The sequence below is a fragment of the Uranotaenia lowii genome, chromosome 2, assembly GCF_029784155.1.
Source record: "Uranotaenia lowii strain MFRU-FL chromosome 2, ASM2978415v1, whole genome shotgun sequence".
NCBI classification, from domain to species: Eukaryota; Metazoa; Arthropoda; class Insecta; order Diptera; family Culicidae; genus Uranotaenia; species Uranotaenia lowii.
Window position 1 is genome coordinate 337,442,089 of NC_073692.1, and position 26,223 is coordinate 337,468,311.

Here is a 26,223-nt window from a genome sequence, read left to right on the forward strand (position 1 = left end):
TACCGCTACGCTTTAAATATTTTTCGACCGAAGAAAGCTTTCGTAGCTAATCATTGGTCCTGGTGCAGAACATCAATCTAGAGGAACTCGCTCAGGAATGAAAAGATAGGTGTTTTGGGCAAAGTTGTTAATTCCCATATTTTGATATAAAATTTAAAGTCGAGAGATTCAAAAATAGCGCGATAATAACAATAACTTTTTGTAAAGCATTTTTCAAGTTTTTTTTTAATTTAACCGTATCTTCTTGGGTTAAGATTGTAGAACTTTGACATGTTAAGCAAAGTTGTGTATTTTGTTGAGATAAATAACTTTGTAGAAAAAACTTAAGCTCTAAAATGCTAAACAAGAAAGTTATGATTTATATCTCGCTATTGGTGGACCTCTAAACTTTATATTTCATATCAAAATATGCGCTTTATTATACAGAGCAATGTTGTCGAAGACACCAACATTCTATCTTAACTAACTTGCTTCTCTTGCCCACACTTGGGTGGACGCTTGGTCGCTCTGGAGGTAACTGAGAATTTTTTAAAGATTCTCCGTTTGAGAAGAGCACAGCGAAAAAAATACACGCTCTTACTCTGAACGGGCAAATCTGAGGAGCGATGCCAAGCATGACGTTATGTATGAAAAATAACAAGTTTCACGCTGATTCCATTAATTCTTCTGTTTCTAAGAACTAAAGTAGTTTTTATGAGCTTTTCATTTATTGAATGATGAAAAAGCTTGTTTGCTACAATAAAAATGAAGATAAAAATCATTCGAAGCCGTTGGTTAGTGTATATTTGAGAAATAGTGGCATGGGCCATCTTACTCAGCTGATGTGTCTTGTACAGGTTTCCCCTACCTCAATTCAACAGCTTATAACTTTTTTGCCTGATAAGATACGAAGTTACGTTCTTCGACAAAGCAACAATTAAGATAACTTATTTTTACAGTACACTATTTGCATGCGTTTTGTTTTTTTTTCTTATGACTGAGCTAAATCTATTTTCATGTTCCAAGCTGTATTTTTTGCTTTTGAAAGGTTTTTTGATGATTCTAAACAACTTTTGATGTTTCAAGTGCCCCTTTTTTTGCTTTTTGATGAAATTGTTTTATCGTTTTTGGATGTCTTTTTATGGCCTTAAAAATATATTTTTGTGTTTCTTGTTAATGGTAGAAATCGTTTCTTGTTAATGACTTTCCTATTTTAGGTGTTTACCCCTGTAGAAAAATTCATCAAATTGGCCATTCTAATAGTTAATAGAAATAAGAAGTTCTCAAACTGCAGTTTGTCCTCTTATTCGAAATGTATGAAGTAACACTGCTGGAAAATTCACGGAAAAATATTGTCAAAAATCAGGCATTTTCATTTGAGAACTTCTAACGAGCTATGTAGGTTTCTGGTTTTTAAACTACCTAAACCTTTCTAACTGTCTTATAGCTGTAGAATTGTTGGAATAGTTGCGTTACTGAAAAATATTCATAAAAAAATTCTAACATTTCTTTCTCTCATTTTCCACCAATTTTTCTGCAATCCATCAACCATGAAGGTCGAGTTTTACCGCCAACCCGAGCGACTACGACAACCAACCGCCGCCGTTTGTAGACGATGCGACGTCGAGTCTAGCGGCAGCGGCAGCCGACTACGAGGCCACTTTGCCCCATCATCCCCTGCATTTGTCCACGGTAGTTGGGCCGGGTGGGGAGTACCTTCTGACGGCTCCATCTCCGCTGGGATCGGTGGTCGGTCCACGTGGGGCTCAACACCGCCCCGAGTCACTGCGCTACACTGGCGACGCTTTCGGGAACCTCGCTCAGCCCCCGCAACGCTCAGCCTCGTACATCCACGGCATCGGCAACGGCGCTGGCTATCTGCCAATGGGAATGGGAATGGCGGAAATGGCGTCGGATCCGGATCTGTACCCTCCCCGGTACAGTGAAGCCCCGCCCAATCCGCTCTTCTACAGCGAGGACGACTTCCGGTGTGCCGCCCGGTTGCGCAAACTACTCTACTATCTTAAGAAACAATACTACCTGGACAATAAGTACATACAGCAGGTCTATGGAGGAGGTCGCGGAGCCGCTAGATACAACTAAGAATGAGAGTCTTAAACCACGAAAACAAAATCAACCCCTTGAGTGTAAGTAAAAATATGTTTGAAATAAGAATAGAGAAAAAAAACTAACTGAGACACAAGCTGACAGAAGACAATAATTTTAACAAAACCACAAAGCGAGCAGCTACTAGAGACATTTGAGTAGAACTTGTTTTATTCTATTTTTCCTACCAAAAACAAACCAATAAATACAAACATACATATATATTAAACTTTAAAGCTGCTGGAAGTGTTTTGGGTAAGGAAATGTTCGAGCTGTAAACAACATAATGAATTCCAACAAAAGTGTATGGTATCAAAAAAGTCAACCAACCAAATCAGTATCAGATTAAACTTTAAGACAAAAACAAAAAAGGAGCCCCCATTCGTAAATGTTTGTAAGCATTTATAATATTGTACTGTAAAGTGTAGCATTAAGAGATAACGATTAATGGAATTTTAAGATGTATTTATCACCGGACGGGCAACCAATCAAGAGAATCAGACGGGAAAGAGGCTGACCCTCCTGAGTCTGGTCTGGTCAGGCAGCAGCCGGTTGCAAACAATATCAAAAAAAACTTAGTGAAAATGACAACAAACAATAACGAGGGCAGCAACTGTAGCATAGAGTTTCTTTGGACTTTTTCCATTCTTGTTTCAAATGGTTCAAAGTGCAGTGGTGTGGTTGATCGATGAAATGATTTTTTTTTTCGCTACTACGTACTGAAATGTTAGTTTCTTAATACGAAGTTTAAGTTTCAAAAGGCCTGTTTTTATTACCGAAAAAAACAATTTGACTAAATTATGCGCAATAGGTTTTCACATAAACATTATTCTCTCACCATTAGATAACAGTTCCAAAACCTACCAACATTTTGCTCCGCAACTATTGTTATGTGTAACAATTTATTTTATTCCACGATCTACTTGACATAAATTTTGAGTTGTTGGCATGGTTGTCCACATGTTGTTATTTGTGGACATGCGCTTCTTGTAGGTTCATTGAATAATTTTAAACACTCGACGTTAAACCACAACATTATTAAACACAAACTTTTGTACTTCGAATTTATTAAGATTTAGTATTATGCGAGAATTAAGATCAAAGTTCTCTTTTTCGTTGGGAAAGGTGTCCGTGATGAAATTATCACGCACAAAATTAATTCGCAAAATTCGAGTTTTCATCTGATTGCCATCAATTGTTCAGAAATTGAAAAATAACTTTATTTCACCATTTTATTTGTATTTTATTTACAGTCCATACGCAAATGCCCGCACCTTGGCCTATACCCCGGCCATTAAATTCTGCACAACCTATGAATCAACCGCTTTTTGCATGTTAACCGTTCAGTTCCTCGACTGTCTTCACTTCCTTAGGTCGTTTAAGAAGGTGCTGCTTCATATTCGTCCAGTACTTCTAGAGGAGGGTTGATCATTTTCGGCACGAAATTGACTTTTTTGTCCGCATACCACTTCGGCACGTCCTTGAAGTTGTGGCATGAGGCCAAATCCGGCCAGAAGATTGTTGAGACGTTGTGGGCCTTCAGGAGAGGAAGCAGCCGCTTCTGGAGACACTCTTTCATGTACACCAGTCCGTTGATCGTGTCCTAGGTCACGAAAGGTTGCTGGGAATCTGTTTCCCATATGTTTCGTCGTTCATGATGCAGCATTCAACTTCCGTCAGCATATTGAGCATCCTAATCAAACCCGTGACGGACTTGTTCTGCTTCTCGTCGCGATTAATGGCCTTTTGTACCTTGATCGTTTGAAACGCAGCCTTAGTTTTGGCCTTCTGGACGAAACTTCGGCTTAGGTGTAGCTTCTTAGCCACATTCCGAACGGAAGCGTTCGGGTTTCAGTTGAAGGCCCCAACTACACGGTTGTGGTTTTTTCCTTCACTTCTGGGCTTCCGATCGGTGGCCAATCGTGTCTCGAACCGCATAATAACTCGTGACACCGTGGAATTCGCAATTCCCAACGTTTTAGCGATGGAACGATGCGACAAATCCTTATTCTCGTGATGAATGCGAAAGATTTTATAACGCACGAGCTGTTCTTTTGACTCCATTTCAGCGAGTTTTGAAAACAGGACTTTAAAACTTGCAGGATGTAAACAATGCACTATGAACTAAATCCACTCAAATTTTTATTAAATTCCACCCCAACGGTTAAAAAGTTAGAGCAGTTTCATAGTGTGGCAATGTCATCGTGGACACCCTTTATAAGATTGCACAATAACATGAAATGGCTTTAATCGGTTTTTTATGCATATTGCCGAAGACCATCAAGGTGTTTGTTTTACAACTTACACGGTCAAAAGAACTTAAATTTTGCAGTATAATTTTGATGCCACAGTCTACGTAATATCAAAACATTCTCAAACTCGCTATAAAAGAAGAACTTTACAAACTATTTTAAAACAGAAAAAGAAAAAGTCGTTTGGTTCTGGTATCTATATGCTTACGTTGTTATGCTCAATCGCGCACTTTTCTGAAAATGAGTTTGACACTCGATTCATACATATTGAACACCAACAACAATACATTTTACTAGCACTCGCCAAAAATTAAAAAATTAATAACTTTCCCTCAAGTTGTCCTTCTTGAGCTACCCAAGCATTTTTCTTAAGTGCGACCACTTTCAAGCTCAGAACCATTTTATAAGTGCTCGTTTTGATTCATAACTTTACTTTGAAGATACTCGTTCCAACTACTAGGCATATTCAAGCGTTTTTATGTGCTTTTCCCGAGCTGACGATCTTTATTTCAGTGTTCATCTCGAATTATATATTTTTTTCAGATGCTCGTCCCGAGCTTTAAACCTACTTCGAGCATTAAATCTTACTTTCCCAGCTAAGAAGGATTTTTCAATCAATTCAATCATATTTTATTGCACATTTTAAACTCCCGAGTTAAAATCACTGCGTTTTGATTAGTTTATTGCAAGAAGGAGCTTAAACTGCACTGACTGGGACATTTTCATGGAAGACTTCGAACTAATTTTAAAAATTTTCAAATTCGAGTTGGGAAAATTCATCATATTTTTGAACTTCGAAGGTTTATTTTATAAAAAAGTTACTCAAAAACCTAACTGTTTTTGTACCAATCTTAAAGAACAATAATCCTTCTAGAATAACATGTTTTCAAAGTGGAAAATTTCCAGCAGATTTTTCCAATCCATAAATTGATTTTTGGCGATTTCAGTCACGAAAAAATCTTATAACGACTTCTATTTCTTCATCTAACGTTTCGGCATATATTATGCCTTTTTAAAGGATTAATTAATGATGTGTTTAAAAAGGTGTTACAATATATGGTGTACTTACTGAAATTTCTCGTTTTAATTGTCCAAAAAGTTTTATGAATCTGCTGAACTGTCTAATCAGGAAATGTAAGTCCAGTTGTCTGTGGTGTATAACAAAATATTCAAAATTGAGCTTTCTACTTGCATGCAATCTTCCTTGGAATCTCTTCTTCTTACTATTGATCTGGTTGATTATCAACGAAAAAAGGCAATTTTCCCAGTAAATTAACAGATTTATCGTGATTGCGACGTCACAGTCTGCACCAATACATGAGCAGGGCTACCTTTGCACAACCTTCATTAAATATTACTTGCATACATATAGGATAACAGAAATATAAGAAAATATAAGATAGATTCTACGTTTCACCGAAAAATATCCAACTGATCTGTCAGCTTTGAAGCTTTTTCGATTTCCGTGAAGTTAAATTTAAGTGCAAGGATTATAAACTAGTTCACTTTTCGGTTTTTTTCGCTGATCACAACGCCACTTATGTGGTTTGATCCTCATTCATTTTCAAGTACTCTGGCCAAATTTGAGCTCATTTGAGTAAATTTCCAGCAAGCGCTAGGAGTTTTCGAAAAACAGTCAACTCTTCTTGAAAATTTTCGTAGATGTGTTCTAGTAAGCCATTTTTAATATAAAATGATAGTTTTATAGCGCACGGTGATTGGTATGAGAAGCATCTGTATGGATGTGTTTTAGATAATAGACTAATTTAAACCCAAAAAATTTTAAAATTCATAAATAACTAATTTGTACAGAAAGTTTATTTACAAGCTGAGCGTTAAAAACAACAGCTAATAGAAAAAAAATTCCGTACCGTCAACTAGGGCAACATGGGACACTTTTCAACTTCGATGGCTTCTAAAAAACTCACGTCCACAGTAAATCATACTCTTTATGCATCAAAAGTATTAAGGTTAGTGGGATATCGATCTGACGTAGTCAGAAAAAATTATTGGTTTCTACAGTAATTTTTCTACAGTTTCTACAGTAATTTTCAATTTTTTTAAAACATGCGATTTTCACTATATTTAGAAAAATGGGTAACTTGCTACAAACATAGATTTTAATGGAAAAATCTAATAAAAACGTTTGTAAATGTATAGTTTTTGATAAATTTTTGATGTCATAAATGCCATAATGCCATTTCGCATAAAAACACCAGTGCAGTATTTTCGGGTTCTGTTGAAGTTTACTTTTACACTTTATTTAACATAAACATATTGCATACATTTAGGGGTAAAAAATACTATAAAAAATACTTCAAGCTGAAATCATAAAAATAAGTTTTTGGATGAATGAAATTTCAATGTTGAAGAATGCATGATGCAAAACTATCATATTCAAGCCTATGGAAACAAGATTTACAAGGTGTCTATTTGATTTGCATTTTGTTGCATATTTCCCCAGGTTGATAACTGAACTATAAAAAAACAATATTTAAAAGAATTTGGTGATTGCTCGAAAAATATTTTTACATCAACAGTCTTGGAATATGATCATCAAACCAGTATCCCTCATACTGGATAAAGTTTTTTACGGCATCGGAAAAAGTTTAAAATTTGCACATTTATTGATGGATTTTTTAAAATTTGAACTAAAATGAAAAACTGTGAATTACTAGCTAAAGATGTGAAAAATTATGTCATCATCATTTTGTATTCATTAAACGATAACTCGATTATGTTATATCAAATTAAAAAATCGTATCAGTGCTGTGATATACAAATGTTGCATCTAACCTCGCTGCGTTGCATGATGCCCTTTTGACGGTACTGATTTTTTCACTGAAACTCCTAGCGCACGATGAAAACTTACTCAAATGAGTTCAAATTAGGCCAGAGTACTTGAAAATGAATGAGAATCAACTTGAAAATGAATGAGAAGTGGCGTTGTGATCAGCGAAAAAGGCCGAAAAGTGAACTAGCCAAATGAACAAATACTTTTGACGGATAGATTGCCGATGAATTTTGGAGAAAATTTTGGAACAGCATCCAATATGTAACTGCAAAAATGTTGCACGATCATTCGAGAAAGATAATTTCGAACAGTTTGTTAAGAAGCTGTCAAAACATCTGGCAGTGTCGGCGAAATTGAGGGAAATTGAGTAAGGGAAAACAATATAAGAAGTGTATTCCAAAAAATTTGCAACACTCTGTTTTTGAATAACTTTTGAATGCATGGGTTGAGATGAAGATGAACATTTCAGCGAAGCTACCTTATGATACGTGTGCAAAATTTAGTGACAATCTGTCAAGTGATTATTGTGATATCGTCAAAAACATGAGCCAATTAACAAAAATTTTTAAGCAAGTGGGGGATCCAAAATCGGCTAGAAATCAACTATTTGACTAAATCGTTAAAAGAATGCTTGAGGATCTAACAGTGAGTTTAAACATGAATAAAAGTTTTTTTTTGTTTCGATTATAGTCGTTTTACCATCTTAATGGCATTCACGACTTTATCAACGTTGCATTTGGCGGATCATCATTGAAAAACTTATCCGGTACAACTGCGTTCGATGTTTACTCTTGGGCTCGAACTCGCGGACATCGGCTCAGGAGACAACAGATTTGCCAACTGAGCAATAAAAGTTATGATAAGTTAAGGTTATATCAAAGTGACAACGGAATCTGGAAATTTAAATTGGGAAAGTGATAAAAAAATGATTTTTTTCGGACTGACTAAACTTTTTAAAGTATAAAAGCTTTCCACCGGTAATATAAACAAAATACGGTGGTCAAATCGTGCGCAAAATATTCGAACCGCTGCTAGTGGGGAGCTATTTTGGAAAATTTTGTAATGATCAGCAAAACGAACTTTTTAGCGAGCACCTAGCAGATTTTCAGCCAAAATCTTGTAGATGACAAGTCTCGTCTGTATTTTCCGGAGATAAACAAAGAGAAAAAAATTGAATGATTTCATGTCAGTTTTTGAGCAGGCTGACGATCTGTGGAAGCTGCCATCAGTCAGTGTCAGTTGACACGATAAATGACTAAATATCCAAAGAAGAATGCCTCCAAATGCGAGCGCTTTCCCTGCATAGCACTTCAATAGGTCACACAAAGTGTATAATCTGTTTTGGTTGGATCTAGAGTCCCGCCATTACGCCAAAAATTGAGGTGGAGGAATTCAAAGTTAAATATGTTGTTTTTGTGCCGAACGAGGGCAATCGGCTAAATTTGGCATAATATTCAAAAAATTAGAAATTTAGGGTAATTTTGAAGATCAAGCTTTAGGGAAAAGAAAACCGAATCAAAAATATCCTCGATTAGAAAAAAAAGGTGGTTCATAGTATACATTATGGATGACGCATATGATGCCTAAAAATTAAAGTAAAAAACATCTTAATTGGTCGCTATCTTGAAAAGCACATGACAGAACGTCACAAAAAATTGCACATGTAAACGTTATCAAACCAGGCAGATTCGCTGAAAATTTTATCTATTTCCATCCATGCGTTCATAACTAATTCATGCAACAAAGTGTTGCATTTTTTTCGAATACATTCCTTATTATTATCCTTATTAACAGACTTGGAATATTGACAACTCAATATTCACCTGATAATTTTTAGGTAATCAAAAAAAACTGATTTCAGTTCTTGAAACTGTCTGCTGTTCTTGCCTGGCAGATTTTATCAAAGAGCCAGCCGAGCAAAATTCAAATTTTTTTAATGTTTTCCAGCAAAAAAAGGCTGTCATTCATATTTCATAATATTATCTACAATAAGTAAGTTGAACAGTTGATTGTCTGCTTGCTGACTGAGGTCTTTTAATGGAGCTTTTCGAGGTTTTCAGTAGGTGGACTTTTTCAATGGTCGCAAATATTAAAATTACTTGACTGATTGCCTCAAAATTTTACACTCGTAAATATAACAACATAAAAACATATAAACATAAAAAATGTGGTCCATTTTTCCGAATACAGAAAATTATTTGAATTGAATTGTGTAGAATTGAATTGAACTTCAGTTGAATTCGTGAAGCTATATGGGTTTAAATTCGATCTTCACTTATTCAAGCTTTCCTTGGTAGGAATTTATGAAATCAAAGAAATTTCCGAGTTTTAGAAAAGGTTTACAAATTTTCCTTTTATTAAAAAAAAAATATCACGGATAACCGTAACTGTTTCCAAAACTTTTGATCATTTCGAGAACTTCATATCGAAAAAATGTTGAATTAGTAATTTTGTTCTGAAGACTGGATGCATGCTGTCAAGCTTTTTCCTTGTTTGTCTAAGGAACTATTTATGGTCGCATTATTTTAATTTTCGCCCAAACTCTGTAATGCAATTTCTTATATTATTCTCTGAATTTCATGTAAAAAATCAAAACTGCGGATAATTGGTAGTATTTTACATCCTCCTCGAAAAAAAAAACAAAAAGAGTTCCATCAGAGAAGAATTTAAAATGAAAAGATAAAATGTTATTTCAAAACTGGGGAAAAAATAGAAATTCGTAAAATTTGTTAAGTTATTCAAATATTTAAAATCATTCACTGATTAACTCTTCAGTTCCTTGGTTTTCGTGAACAAAGTGAATGATCAAAATCAGCCAGAAATAAGTTTTTTTGCATTGCTGAACAAACCCTCATGACAGCATTGAAGAACTGCATTCATATCAAATAGATCTCTATCGACTTTTTTTTTAGTATAACTCGAAAAATTATTGATCTGATATAAAAATTGTATTTCTTTCGATATTTTAGTCAAAAGATAGTCTAGAAAATATTCTCAGGATTTTTTTTAATATTTTTGATATATTTTTAAATTTAGTTATGGTTTCTTGTTTTTTTTTCTTGGTAAACATACAAGAATTTGGTTTCAATATTCGTATCTTCGACCAACCACAACGCCACTGAACCAGTATCTAAACAACTATCCAACTAAATATCTATCTCTATCCCCATATCTTTCCCTTCATATCAACTTTATCCGAAACCGAATGAAACTGAACTGTTTTATAGTTAAGGCAAGCAACTATACAAGCTGATAAGGCGAGAAAACTAGAAAAAAAAATGTAAAGCCATTGCTCTCTCCTTTTCAATTTTCCTACTTATAAAGGTTCTTATCAACAAACAAAAATACACTAAACATATGAACTTTTATCTCGAATAAACAAGCATTTATACACTTTGCCCAGGTGTACAGCTCAAAGTAGAAGAAAAAAAAATAACATTAAAAATAAGATCCATGGGAAAGGATCCATTCAAGAACCCGGAAGATGAAGCCTATCGTACCATCACCATTATTCGCAAGTAAGCGGAACCCTTAGCAGAGGCGATCCAATTCCCAAAATAAAACCACTGAAAAACAGCTTTCACAGACAAACGGTCTTGGATCGTCTTTGCAACTCCTCCCAAAAGTGTAACCCCCAGTTAGAAAAATAATCTTAATGGCGAGATCCAGCACCTTCCATGATTGCCTTTGCTTGGTTGGGTTGGCACAAAATATTAAAAAAAAAAAAATGCGAAACGGAACCGGAAACATCAATCTCTATGTGAGTGAAGACAGACAGATACCAACGAAAAAAAAAAAGAAGTCTAGATGCCAATCGCAGGGACATTCATGGAACGCACAATGATCCCGAAATCAAATAAAACCAAAACAATTTTCCTCAAGAAAAAAACATTATCATCAAAATCGTCGCCCATCATCGTTGCAAAACGACAATGTCTGAAGGCTTTTTTCCCTCGTTTTTCCTTTACCTTCATCTTTTTCAGGACGCCTTCTTTGAAGGTAGAATGAGACGTTTTCCCAATCAAAAACAACAACAGCAAAAAATGGGCGAAAGAAAATCTGACGAAAACACCAACGAAACAACGCGATGGAATGCGATAAAATGTTGTTCCATCGAAGCGTTATGAATTGCCTCGTTTGCAGAATTCGCATATTTCATTTATTTGATGTCCTCTTTCTTGGCTGAGATTTGTTTGCCAATTTTTACTGCTTTGTTTTGATTTATTTCGTTTTGAGTGGATTCGTGCCTTATTGTGGGTAATAAATCAACTTCAATTGCTGTTTGGAAAGTTTTTCCATTTTGAAATTAACCAAAGGGATACATAATTAGTTTAAATTTTGAATTCTGAGTTAGAATTCTGCATTCTGAGTCTGATTTCTATGTCTGCATTTTGAGTCGGAATCCTGAGTCGGAGTCCTGAGTCGGAATCCTGAGTCGGAATCCTGAGTCGGAGTCCTGAGTCGGAATCCTGAGTCAGAATCCTGGGTCGGAAGCCTGAGTTGGAATCCTGAGTCGGAATCCTTAGTCGGAATCCTGAGTCGGAATCCAGAGTCGGAGTCCTGAGTCGGAATCCTGAGTCAGAATCCTGGGTCGGAGTCCTGAGTCGGAATTCTGAGTCAGAATCCTGAGTCAGAATCCTGGGTCGGAAGCCTGAGTTGGAATCCTGAGTCGGAATCCTGAGTCGGAATCCTTAGTCGGAATCCTGAGTCGGAATCCTGAGTCGGAGTCCTGAGTCGAAGTCCTGAGTCAGAATCCTGGGTCGGAAGCCTGAGTCGAAATCCTGAGTCAGAATCCTGGGTCGGAAGCCTGAGTCGGAATCCTGAATCAGAATCCTGGGTCGGAACCCTGAGTTGGAATCATGAGTCGGAATCCTGAGTCGGAATCCTGAGTCGGAATCCTTAATCGGAATCCTGAGTCGGAATCCTGAGTCGGAGTCCTGAGTCGGAATCCTGAGTCAGAATCCTGGGTCGGAAGCCTGAGTTGGAATCTTTAGTCGGAATCCTGAGTCGGAATCCTTAGTCGGAATCCTGAGTCGGAATCATTAGTCGGAATCCAGAGTTGGAATCCTGAGTCGGAATCATGAGTCGGAATCCTGAGTCGGAATCCTGAGTCGGAATCCTGAGTCGGAATCCTGAGTCGGAATCCTGAGTCGGAATCCAGAGTCGGAATCCTGAGTCGGAATCCTGAGTCGGAATCCTTAGTCGGAATCCTGAGTCGGAATCCTTAGTCGGAATCCTGAGTCGGAATCCTGAGTCGGAATCCTGAGTCGGAATCCAGAGTCGGAGTCCTGAGTCGGAATCCTGAGTCGGAGTCCTGAGTAGGAATTCTGAATCAAAATGCTTGGACGCAGTTCAGAGTCGGAATTCTGAGTCAGAGCTCTGAGTTTGAGCTTTGATTCAGAAATCGGGGTGGAATGCTGAGACGTAAACTTGAGTTGATATTCGTCTGAGTCTGAACTCAGCGAATAAAAACTCTGAGCCGGGATTCTGGGTCTAGATTTTTAGACAGAATGTTTTTATCGGACTTCTGTGTGGAAATGCCGAGTTGGGATTCCAAGCCAGAATTTTGAGTTGGAACTTTAGTCGGAGTTCTGGGTAAAATTCTAGGTCTGAATTCGGAATCTCGAATATAACTCTCAATCCTGAGTCCGAATTCTGAATATAAATTCGAAATCTGGAATTGAAGCCAGAATTCATAGTCAGAGTTTTGAGTTGGAATTTGAAGTCGGATTTCTGAGCTAGATTTTTGATCCAGGATGCTCATTCTTAATTTTGAGTGGGTAATCTGAGTTGAAGCTCTGAGTTGGAATATTCAGTTAGACATTTGGAATGTTATGCTGAGTCAGAACTCTGAGTTGGAATTTTAAGACTGAATTCTTAGTCGGATTTGGATTTTGAGTTGCAATATTAGGTCAGAATATTGAGTCGGGATTCTAGAATGAAATTCTGTGACGAAATTTACAACCTTAGTTGGAATTCTGAATCGAAATTCTGAATCAAAATTTTTGTCGGAATTTTATATCTGAAGTCGAAACCGGAATTCTGATTCGGAAATTTCAAGTCAAACGTTCGACTGAGAATTTGGCGTCGGAGTTCTGAGAACAAATTGTTGACGGATTTCTAAGTCGGAATGCATAGAGATTAAATTTCAAGTCGGATTCCGAATTGGAGTTCAAATTTTGTCGGAATTTTCAAAATTTTGTCGGAATTTTAGCAGAATTTTTCAGTCAAAGTTTTAACTTGGATTTCTTATTAGGAAAATGAGTTCGAATTCAGAGTTGAAATTGTTAGTTGCAATTTTGAATCGAAATTCTGCAATAGAATTCTGTGTCGGACTTCCAAATCAAAATTTCGAATCGAAATTTTGAGTTGAAATTTCGGATCTGAATTGTGAGTCTGAATTTTTTGAAAGAAATGTAGGAAGTCTGAATTTTCAGTTAAAGTTTTAAATTTGTTTACTGAGTAAGAATTATGGATCAGAATTCTGAGTCGGAGTTCTAAATGGAATTCATAGCCGGAGTTCTGATTTGGATTCTTGAGTTGGAATTATTTGTCGGGATTGGAATATTCAGCCGAAAATTCTTAGTTGAAATTCGATGTCAACATTCTAAGTAGGAGTTCTGAAATTGGAATCTGAGTCTAGATCTAAATTTCAGATTTTGTTTTTCATTTTAGAAAATTATTCCCATTTTGTTAAGGCATGAAATAGCTCCTAAATATCAAGATAGATTGGATAATATTTGTTTTTTTTTTTAAATTTCTTATCCCTTATTTGTTCAAGTTATCAAAACAATTCATGAACTTCTAACATAAACCCCTTCCAAAGATAATAATGCGTTAAAATGTCAAAAAAAAAGAGTAAAAATGCTAATGGTAAATGGTTTCTTCCTGGGATGAAGGCATTTATGAAGACAAGAAGAAATCGAAGAAATATCTAATAAGTTGTAAGGAAAAGTGTTAATAATGATACGGGAAAGAAAGCTTAGAAGCATCAATTCTGACAATAAACTGAATTGCCACATAAGATAGAGAAAAAAAAAGTTGCAAAACTCTTCGTTAAACAGATAATGGTATTTTCGTACAATTTATTGTGTAAGTGTTTAACAAGTATTTATCGAACTCAGCCAAACAACCAATCAAGACAATAAAATTACACTGAACTGAAACAATAATCAACACGCTAGAGAATTTCTAGCTTGGAAACCAACTGAGAGCAGCTAAACAGAACCAGAGGACAATAAAATATTAATCGTAAAAAGAGGGGAAAATTCGTTTGAAGAAACGCAGATGATAGCCCAGAGCAAAGAAACTACTTTAGCAGAGATAAAGTTTGTTTGATTGTTTCCCCCTTCTTGAGGGCGAAAAAACTCTTTCGAAATCCATATAAAACCATCATAAAACACACTTGCACTTGTTGAATTGTGAAGCAAAAAACTCATTTCTATCGTACGAAGATTTAACGCTTGAACGGATGAGCGATCAGCAGCCAGTCGGAGAAAAACACAGTTGAAGTGGAGCAAACAATTCTCCTCAAGCTTTGAACTTCCCCTAAAAGTAGAATGCAGCAAATGCTAGAAGAGATTGAACACAACTTTACTTCAAGCTTTGCAGGGAAATCAGATGCAAGTCTCGTTCTCCTGTTGGAAAGTTTAACAAACTTTGGAAAATACTCAAACATCGGAAAGGCTTACAAAAAAAAAGAGATCAAATAAGAATGTCACGGTAAATCGTTGTATCTTATTGAAAGTAAAATAAACTAAACAAATGAAACAAAATATGGTACATATATATACAACAACAAACAGTACGCCATCACGTATATGCATATATTTACTGTATTTACTCTTTCCCTTTCCTTGACAAAAGTAAGACCATCTCTCCTCAAAAAGCAGAAACATTATCAAAAAGAAGAGCAACGCAAATAGTAAAAAAACTCTGCTATTTCCAATCATTCGGGAAAGCTCAAATTCATTGACACAGACACATACACACCTACCAACATAAATTAACAGCTTTACAGACTTACGAAAAAATGGAATCACGGACAAACACACATACACACAAGTAAAAGTTGAAATAAAGATTGAAATCAAATTGCAACCCGCACCAGCCACTCGTTTGCCATTGATCCGAAATTCATAAAGTGTTGGATTGGATTGGAATCATACTTTCACCATTGAAGGAGAATATCTCTCTACAAGATACGAGGAAAAGGTGTGTGCTATCAACGTGATAACGCTTCGATGAGTTATGATCATAAGATTGGTATTTTTATCGTTCAATTATAATAGTAATCGGAAATCGGAAATCGAAAATTACTTGCTTTCCGTTGAGCCCAGTGCTTCAGTGCATTTGGAAAAGATTCATAATTTACGTATAAACTTTAAATTCAAACACATCCGGAACCAACTGAAATCGTAAGTATAGATAGCTGCCTTTGTATTGCGAATTATAAATGCAGAACAATTTGGAAACGTCACAAAATGTTGACGGTCGCCATATAAAAGATCGTCCTTATTGGGGGTAGGTATATTCCATTTTACTGAGTCGATTTGAGGTCATTTTTTAATTTCTCAAACCCTGGGGTCTTAATAGCTTCGTTTGGTTCAAATCTCTTTTAAGACTTTTTGCAGAATATTTAAGCAACGTTTACATGAGTATATTTGAACGGTTATGTTTGTATGGGAAAATTGAATATTTTGTACTAAAAAATCAACATCATTTTTGTGTCTTCTGTGGAACCGCGCCACATGATTTTTCGTATCTTATTAGGCAAAAAAAGTTATAAGCTCGTAAAAGGAGAATGTCTTTTTGCACTGATGAACAATAAACTTAATTGACATCAATGCTGGTGCCTCACGAAGTATTGCATAAAAAGTTGTTACGCAAAACCTCACTAGGCATCCAGCAGTGATGTCAATTGAATTTATTATTTTTTATAGCCACCATTAAACATAAGATACAAAGTTACGGTTGTAAAGGGGAAATTTTCATTAGAAGAAATTAAAAATTGGCACACCGACGATTAGATGGTACGGTTCCACAGAAGAAACAAAGATGATGTTGATTTTTCAGTACAAATATTCAATTTTTTTTCATACAAACCTAAAAGTTCAAATTTACTGATGTAAACGTTACTTAAAAATTCTGCAAAAATCATCGATGATTTTTTAACCTAAAACGAAGCTTTTAAGACCCCAGGATTTCAGAAATTTAAAAATGACCCCAAATCGACTCAGCCTAATGTTCCATTGTCATTTTAAATTCCTAATCTTATATACATCCTCCTGCCTACTATCCCTCAATCACCGACTTCATCATCAAAAATATTTTTAACAAATCTATCTTTCTTTCAATGTATCTTATTTTGTGCATAAATAGGTTTCCTTTGTAGATAAATAATTATTCTTTACATAAATGAACCCGTTCATAAATTATATTTAATAAGGATATTAAGTTCTCAGAGTGATGTTGAAAAAAAATCCCGTAAACAAGTGCTCAGATTTCATTATTTTCTACATCAGTCCAGGGATCACAGCGAAACTCTCACAGACTGTTTGTTATGCATCGCCAAAGTTCATTCCAGTTTCAACACATTGCGGATCAAAGACGAGATATCTCGTTTTTCGCTTGCCGCAAATGTGCTTAGTACAGAATCATAACTTAAATGTTACTTATTCAATCATGAGTTTCTTCTTGAAGCTCAGTGTGATAATAGTTAATTTGTTTAAAAAATCGGTCATTTAGGAACGTTAAGTTTTTGTGATAAAAGTGAAGTTTTTGTTTTTCAAAATATGTTTTCTTGCAAAGCGTGTTTTTTAAACAATAAAAAAAATATTACTTCAAAGTAGAGTCAAAAAAAGAAAGTTAAACCTCTATAGAACAGACTTTGATAATTTTGAGATTTTGCATTGATTAAAAAAGTGTTTGAACATAATATCAAAAACATACCGTGGACTACATAATTTTACACTATGAGACGAATGCCATAACGTTGGTAAAGTGTCACAATTAAACAACAACAAAAAATTACACTAAAATTCAGGTTTTTTTTATGGCGTTAAAATTTGCTTTCGATCATCTAAACATCACTATTGTGAAAATTAACATTATTTGTAAATTTATGGTGAATAAAAATGCCATTTCTCAAGAAAAAAAAAATATTTTTATCGAAGATTTTGGACTTGATTAGAACATTTTATTTATTTGCTACTAGCTGACCCAGTGTGCTCTGCTACACTTTCTAAAAATCAATAAGACAGGAACAAATTTCAAATCCGAAGTTGGAACATCGCGAATATTACGAAAAACAAATGAATTGAAATGAATTGCAGGAAAGTTTGTGTGCAATAAAATTGCGTTCAATATTGTTACACAAACTTTATAACTCAAGTAATTTTTTATCGAAAAATTCAAAGAAATCAAGAATACAAAAGGTGAAATAACTTTCATCTTTCACAATTGGCTTGTGATCTTTCGGATATTTGAATATTATTCGAAATATACATAAAATACTGAAAACTTTATTTATTCCTCCCTTCGTGATTTTACAATATACGAATTACATTAAGATTAGATCTAAAATGACTTTTTTAAACTTGATCTGAAATTGTTTTTCAATAATGGTTTTAAATTTGATATTAGGAGCATTTTTGTAACATTTTTGGTAACCAAAGAACATCACATTTCACATATGGCTCTATTCAATTGATAAGATTTCGAGCTTAACATATTTTCTTTCTTCTCGTTTCTCCTCTGGAAGAAGGGAAGGTCTTGAATCTTAAAAAAATCCTTTCATGTAAAATATAGTTTATTTAGGTTTTGAAAACTGATCATACTCAAATGCGTTGGATAAGTTCTAAAGTAGTACAAAACTGTGCGGAACTCTTTTTCCCTTCCCTCATTCTTCACTGGAAGATGAAAAGGGTTTTTTTAATAACCATAGAATCATTTCTTGTACCCTTGTACTCTCTCCTGTAAAATTTGGTTCAATTTATTAAATGTGCTCTTGAATTTATCACAAAAAAACTTTGACACCTCTCTTCTCTTTCATTTCACTTGAGGGGTTCTAAATCATCTTAAAATTTTTTCTTGTATATAAATAGGTTGAGTGCTACTACTTTGGACCTAGAGCCTTAGTCCTAAAACGCCAAAAATTGTGAATAACTCATTTAGCTAGCAAAGGATAAAGCTATTGGCAATAGCCTATTGCTATGCACACAATGAACTCTTATTCTTCCTGAATCCTATCATACCGATTTTTACCATAAAAAGTCCTTCTGATAAAATTTTCAACGTTTTTAAAAATGTACCTACTAATCAGTGATAAATCAGACATATCAATTAGTGAGGCGCGTTTTGAGAAAGGAGAGTAAATAAGGAAAAATTTCGTTTTTACTGCCCAAGCCAAAGTTTTAAGGAAAATTACTTTCACTGAGAAGAATATAAATGATATTACCTATTTCTCCTAAAATAAATGAAAACTAATGGAAAACACGGAAAATTTGTAAGGGATCCAAAAATAGGAGACTTTCGACTTTGATGTTCCATTTTTAGGCCTAACATCATCAAAACTTTAGTTTAACATCAACGAATCAACAAAGATGCGAATTTTAATTGGGGCATAATTCAGAACCAATATTGAACATTCATAGCTTTCTTTGTCAGCTTTACACAAATAAACTACAAGAAAGTGATCATAAAAAAGTGTCAGCTCTTGTTCTGCTGATAGAGCTGACGGGTAGTAAAAGTGTTTGAAATATTGATAAACGAAACATAAGTATTTTTATCGTTAAAAAGCTATAATACTTTTTTACGATAATATTTGACTGCAGATAACATTTTTAATAAATTTGTTTATTTCTTTTCGAAAAGTCATTCTTTCTACAAGAATTTTAGCTATAGGTCCAATGAAAGGTACCAGTTCAGTACCAAAATGGGAACAGTAGGTTCAAAGATGGAAATGTTGATCATCCATATAATTGCAAATTTTTCAATAACGGTGAAACCTACATTGAAAAATCTCATTGAAACTTGACGATAAGATTATGAACAGTAGACAAATTTCTTGAAAGATATAAAACTCCCGTCCATTTATGAGAAAAACATGGTTATTTAAAAACCACCGCTTAAGGGGGGGGTAGGGTCTAACACTTTCAAAAAATCGATTTTTTTATTTTTTTATTTTCTTATTGTAAAACATTTCAAGAATGTTGTGTCAAATTTTCAAGTCAATTGAAGCAAAACTGTAGAAGTTATAGGCCTTTATCTCCTCCTATCTAATACTGCAAGAAAGCAAGAGCAGAAACTTCAAACGCGTTTTTCTCGAAAGCACATTTTTAAAGCCCGTGGACATCGTCATTTGAAAACTACTTATCCGATTCTTTTCAAATTTGGAACATATTTTTTACATATAAAATACCAGACCCCAACGTTTTTCTTTTTTGATTTTTTTACTTTGGGGAGATTTTACAGGTGAAAAATGGCGGATTTTTAAGTGAAAAATTGTAGTTTCTACTTCAAACAGCCACAAAAATTTCATAAAAATATTTTTAAGTTAAATAAAAACGTTGGGGTCTAGAAAAACATCTATTAAAAATATTTTGCTCTGATTTTTTGACTTCAGATGATTCTGTGCTGAGATACAGTGTCCACCGCAAATCCTGTTTTCTAAAAGGCATTCTCGAAAATGCTCCGTCACCGGCTCATTTTTCAATATTTTTCTTCGAAAAAATTACTAAATGTTCTTTTAACAATGCTTTGTATAATGCAAAAAATTTGAATACATTTGTTTGAACGATAGCTCTAGAAAAAAATCGTGAAAATGGTGTTTTTTTTTATACCCGTTAGACCCTACCCCCCCCTTAAAGGGTCCAAAGTAGGACAACTAACCCTACTGTTCCCAATTTTTTACCATCTGCTAGATTAGCACTAGTTATTTAAAAAATTGTATGAGAGATCCCTTTTCCTCTGCCTATCAAATCAGTGAAAGGAGGAAGAATCCCTTAACAATGACAGGAAAAAAAATTCTACTATTTTATTCGAATAATAAATTCTCGAGTGATCGCAAAATATTGTATGAAAATCTCCCTTCTCCTCTCGTCTTCCCATTGAAGAGAGGGAGAGTTCTCGAAACACAGAAAACATTTCTCGTACACGAATAAACTTTCTTAATAAAATCGATTTTTTTTTCTTCAATTTGATTTTTTTTGTTCGATCCTCCCCCTTCTTATCCCTCAGTGACTCGTAGCGTTATACCTTCCTATGTGAAATTTGGATTCATTTGTGGTGCGTGTTAAGCGGGCTATTGGGGAACATGCTCTTTTATGCCCCACCTGTGCGAATCGCTTATTTGCTATGTATTCTACGTACATTTTGTGTATTGAACGAGTACCGTAAAACAGTGTAAGATTGATCACTTTTTTTTTTTTATTGTTTTACGATTATTTTTTCTGTTGAGGGGAATGTGGCCTGTTTCATAATTTTTAAACCAGTACTGTACTCCTATGAACGTAAAACATGGTTGCACAGATTTATTTGACTACTTTAATTTGGTTTAACAATTGATTTTGTCTCTGTTTACAATTTGATGCTTTGGGGGTAACATTGATCAGTCTCCATTTTTGCGGTTTTTACGAGTTTTCTTGATCATAAAGGATATAAAACACCGCCATAATATTGACAAATGCAGCAATTGATAAACTAAGGCAGTTTGTGTGTTAAGGCCAAACAACAATAAAAATGGATCGACAATGATGCTGCATAAATTTAGAGGATAATTTCTTTTAATATTAGCCTTTTGTCCTAGACTGGCTTTCTCTTGAAAAACGTTCCTATTATTTAAATATCAAAAATTTACCTTAAAATACAACAAAAACTACACCAAAACTATGAATTTACTAAGAAAGAAAGTTGATCCGTCACATATATCAACCTGCTACTTCTTAACGCTTTGATTTAATCAGCGCGAGCCTTCGAAAAAATAAATAATTCAAGATTTTGAAATAACAGTTTTACTTACATTTGAAATTTTCAAAACAAACCAAGGTTTTTTCAAATTTGAAACTTAAATTATTGGTTTTTATACGTAGAAAAAAGTTTTCAAATGTTTTAACTTTAGACTTATTTATTGATGATTAGGTAGAAAAAAAGCATGTTGATTAAAGCTACCCCGGTAATCAATGTTACCCCGTTTTACGGTTTACTCGTTGAAGAAAAGTGTTTTCTTCAAATGTATATAAATTTTTTATTGGCCGAATGATCAGAAGGCTGAATGGTCATTAGGCCAAAAGGTCATTTGGCCTAATGGTCGTAAGGCCGAATGATAGTAAAGCCGAATGTTTTCCAGGCTGACTCGTCGTTAGGCCGAATGGCTGTTAGGCTGAATGGACAATAGGTCGAATGGTCGCTAAGCCGGATGGTCGCAAAGCCGAATGGTTGAATCTGGCCTTGTATCTATTCGGCCTAACGACCATCCAGCCTTACGACAGAGCATCTATTCGGCCTGAACATTATTCGGACTGATTACCATTCAGACTTATGACCAATCGGTTTGGCATCCATTCGCCCTTACGATCATTCGGCCTAATGACCTTCCGGCCTTGCAACCATTCGGCCTTACGACCATTTGGCATTACGACTATTCGGCCTTACGATCATTCGGCCTCACGACCATTCAGTCTGATGAGCATTCGGCCTAACATCCTTCAGCAAATAATATCCGGCGTAATAACCTTCGGCCTATTGTCCTATTCGACCGAACATCCGTCGGCCTTTTAACCCATTCGGCCTAGCGATCTTCGGCTAAACATTTTTTTGCTTATCTGCCTTCGCCCAAATGTCTGGGCCCTATAGAAACTCACTCCATACCAACGATGATTATATAGAATGTCTTAATAGACGATTTGGATTATCATTTCTATTACGATTTCATATAAGTTGGGATATTTCACAAACATAATTTGATTTATTCAGAGCCAAAACATAATTGTGGAAGACTCAATCTTCTTCGATTCTACCACTTAAAAATAGTTTGACCGTGCTTGATGAAAAACGCTTTTTATAGACCAGGCATGTCCAACTCGTTTAGGTGTGCGGGCCGCATTAAAAACTTTCTATGACGTAGAGGGCCGAAGCCAAAATCAGTTAAATCAGTACATTCAGCTTTAGTTTTTTTTGCAGTAATATTTTACATAAAAATCAGTGGTGTTTTTTTGTGACAATTGAGAACGGGGCTACGCGGGCCGCATTGACCTAGGCCGCGGGCCGCATGCGGCCTGCGAACCCCCAGTTTGACATGCCTGTTATAGACTCTCTCCTCGATCATTTCAACTTCTGTCATATTTTTTCTAATCTTTTTTATCCATTTATGATTTTCAAAACTAGATATGTCCCCACTTAAAGGATATTTAAGCGATAAGGCTGTAAAAATTGAAAAGGTATCATGTTTATAAAGTTTCATAGACTAACACTGGAAAAACCTAAATTTTGACTCAATACAAATTCATTAGTTCAACACAGAAAAACATTCAAAGATGATGTTTTCGTTCTCAAAATCAGCTGCATTTTTTTTTATTTCAACGTTTATATAAGACAAAATTCAATTTCTCGTTCAGTTCTTAGCATTCAAGGCTGTCTCCACAAGTACTGAGCGAACCCGGGCGATATTTTTTAAAACCAGGTTAAATGTTCAATCTAAATTCCGGGCAATATCCAAGCAAATTTGGTCAAAAATAACGGAATTATTCAATGAACATTCAAAACATAACACTTGAAAATATATTTTTACTTCAAAACATATCAGCATATTTTGAACCATATTTTACGCTTTCGAAAAACTTTTCATGATTATTTAGATTAAACTTTCTAAAGAAAAATCGTTTTTGGACTCAAAAAAAAAAACAAATTTTAGATTTTTTGTTCAATATTGGAAATAAAGTGAATGAATCTGTGCAAAATTCCGGCTTTTAATTTACTAAAAGCTGGCATTCGGGCCGAACCAAATTATTTCTAAATTTTGTGTCAAATATCCGGGCAAGTCCGTGTAAGACCAGGTAATATTGCAAGCTTATCTTAGCATCACTCACTATAACAATTGGGTTCAGTTAAGCTTTTTTTTTAGAACGTTCTAGCGAGGTTAATATTTTTATATCAAAGAAAATATTCTTTTAGTTTCTTCCAAATGATGATGACTCAGGATTTTTCTCCGGAATCCGAGAAGAATCCCCTGAATGTAAAGCTTAAGGAAAAAGTTTTATTCCAGATAAAAAAGAACAAGACTACCGAGCGAAAAAAAAACCTTTTTTAATCAAGCGATGAATGAATGGATGAGCTAAATTAAATAAACTTGGTAAATGATAACGAATGTTTAAAAAATTAAAAACTTTCTTCAAATTTGGGATTTTAAATTACTTTGAACTGCCACATTTTCAACTGAAGTCTTAGCAGTTTACAATAATGAAAATTTTCTTAATAATGCAATTATTCAAACAAATTTCATTTATCCATATTTTATTACTTTCTATGCACTATTTAAGCTGATGGAGCACATGCATATGTATGGGAATGATCATAAACATTAGGTTTTTAAAAGTTTCCAATATGTCCCGCTTTTTTCGGCAATGTCCCGCTTTTTTTAGGAAACGACCCGTTTTTTTTAAGTATCTATTAACCCAACTTAGTCCTCACTTATGTATAAGCAGCAAAATCCGCATCAACTATCGAACACTCCCATAGGTCCAAACTTAAAAATATCAGCGTGAATTCAAAATTTATTTTATTGAAAACATTTACTCAGAACATTTTGTAAATAAAGTGGTTTTTAACTCAGCATGCTTTAAATGTCCCTGAACCATTTCTACCCTTCCCAAATATAACCTTATTTAGTTCCAACAGACTGAAATATATCATAAACGTTTTTGAGAAGTACTGGATAAGTTGCCACGTACAACATGGATTAGTGTCCCAGTGGCAGAATTATTTATGCCACTGCCACTTGTGTTCCTTTTTAATTTTGATGAATTCATCTCTTTTTTTATAAAGTTACTTGATTTTGTTCTACCAATCTCTGGTGATAAGAAAAAAAAATGGTCAAACACATGTATTAACAACTTTTTTGAGAAAAAAAAACTTCATGATAGTCTTAAAGGATTTGAACAAGATCAGTCAGTGTAGATTATTTCGTAAAACATCCATCTTTTAAGGTAATATTGGTTGAAATTGTTCATGATAAATAACATTCGTCATTGATTGTATAATGTGTTAATCCAGTGATGAGCAGTGTTAATATGCTCCTTTCGGTGCTATTTATCTTTTGCCAGGAGTTTCAATACGCTCTTTTCAGATTTCATTTTAGGGTTAGAGAATCTTTGAAAGATTTTTTAATTGAAAATATAAATTATTTCTAACAATGCATTATGTTTTATCAAATTTTTTCAATAAAAAGGTGGTTGAAATCAATTTGCAAGGCTACATTTACAGCGTTTACCCCTTCCCGTTGACTTCATATGACTAGGAATTAAAGCTTCCATTTCACTTTGGGCCGGCAGATGAAATCGCTTCTACGTAAGAAAACAGTCATAAAATAGATCCCATGTAGTCCGTTCACTGGTAGTGTATCCAACCAGACGTTAGAACTTACATATGTACGTGAGTACAGGGAAGAGTTTGCCTATTACTATCTTTTGGCTGGTTGGGAAAAAAAATTCACTATCTTTCATATGGAGGGAACTTCCTCCAGCCTAGAATGCTCTACGGCAATGACCCAACTTTAAACTAGTTGTTAAAAATAAATGGGTAAAAACTTTTATTTGTATGAGTCTAGAAAATAAATTGAAATCTCTTGAAGAAAAAAATCATTCTTAAATTATATAAGAAGTTTGTTTCAACTAAAACTTGGTCCCAGTACCCTTAACGATGCATATATAAACTACTGTTGTATCTTACTTTGTCCAGCCACGGCAACTGGGTGACATAAATTTTATCAGATTAGGACATTCCAGCGTGCTGCTGTCGGCTGCTGCAGAAGCCCTTGCGCGATAGAAAGGAGAAAGTTGTTTGGAAAATATACATTTCCGGCTGTCTGTAGCTAATTGAATAAAATTATCGTTAATCAATGACGTCTAAGTGTGCAAAAATGGTTTATACAGGTGCTGGTTTGAGTATTTTTGTATTTCTATTGCTGATGGTAAGTATCGCACCAAAAAAATTTCCGTTTAATAAATGGATCTTACACAACGTTAGAGGTTTCCAGCTAAGACATGTTTAAAATTTCGCAAATGTAATTTTTTTATTTAAACAATTTTAAGATAAGAGAAAGTAAATGTTATTTTAAATAACTTTGAAAATAGAATATTCGATTTTTTTGCCTATTTCAAAGCCCGAGAATTTTCAATGGAACTTCCGAATCACTTGTTCCATATAATTAAATCTCCTATCTTCCGTTTCCAGTGCTGCAGCCGAACATCGGCCGCCCCCATCCTGGTGGTGGTGGCTACTAACGGAAGTGATATCACCATCAATCTGCCAGCCGAGAACAGCAACAACCGGCTGTTCAATTGGATAAGCGATTCCGGAAACAACAATCCGTCGATTGTGGACTGGATCGGGGGCAATGGAGCCAATAAAGCTCCACGGCTTTCGATCGGGGGCGGCAATCAGGGGCTGCACGGCGTGGGTGGACAACCCGGAAAGGATGTTGGCTCGGCTCGGTCGCTGATTGAAACTCTGCTCAAAGATGCTGCCGATGGAAAGGGGACGGAGGACGCTGATGATGGGGATGACTCTGATGAAACAACCGAAGAGAAAGAGTTATTTGGAAAGGATGGATCAAATGAACCACCGGAAGTGAAGCAAAAAGATGATGTTCTGAGTGTTGTTAGCACTAGAGCGGCTACCAAGTCCTACGCAGAGATTTGGCGACAAACACACACTACTCCACCGACGCCAATTCGTTGAGAAATTTTAAACAAAAAATGTTATAAACAAAGAGTATTGTTACATTTTCTTTGTGAATATTGTAGTTTAAGTTGTACATAGAATAGGTATAAGTAATTAATATTATCTTAATTGTTTATAATTATTTACGTGAATTTC

At 35.0% G+C, this 26,223-nt stretch overlaps 2 protein-coding genes across 7 annotated transcripts in view; both read left to right on the forward strand.

The window, feature by feature from the left end:
* Positions 1-15,237, forward strand: part of LOC129748824 (uncharacterized) — a 156,567-nt gene extending 141,330 nt beyond the window's left edge. For 5 of the 6 annotated variants that reach the window (XM_055743580.1, XM_055743579.1, XM_055743581.1 and 2 more), the window contains one exon: positions 1,536-15,237. In XM_055743580.1, the coding sequence (XP_055599555.1) occupies positions 1,536-2,082 (547 nt within the window). In that variant the 3' untranslated portion in view covers positions 2,083-15,237. The remainder of the gene's footprint in view (positions 1-1,535) is intronic. The other variant, XM_055743584.1, reaches the window with a different exon arrangement.
* Positions 15,238-25,095: 9,858 nt separating this feature from the next.
* On the forward strand, positions 25,096-26,223 carry LOC129749947 (uncharacterized). The gene is made up of 2 exons (XM_055745101.1): positions 25,096-25,315; positions 25,579-26,223. The coding sequence occupies exons 1-2, from the start codon at positions 25,244-25,246 to the stop codon at positions 26,083-26,085; spliced, it is 579 nt and encodes a 192-aa protein (XP_055601076.1). The 5' UTR covers positions 25,096-25,243; the 3' UTR covers positions 26,086-26,223.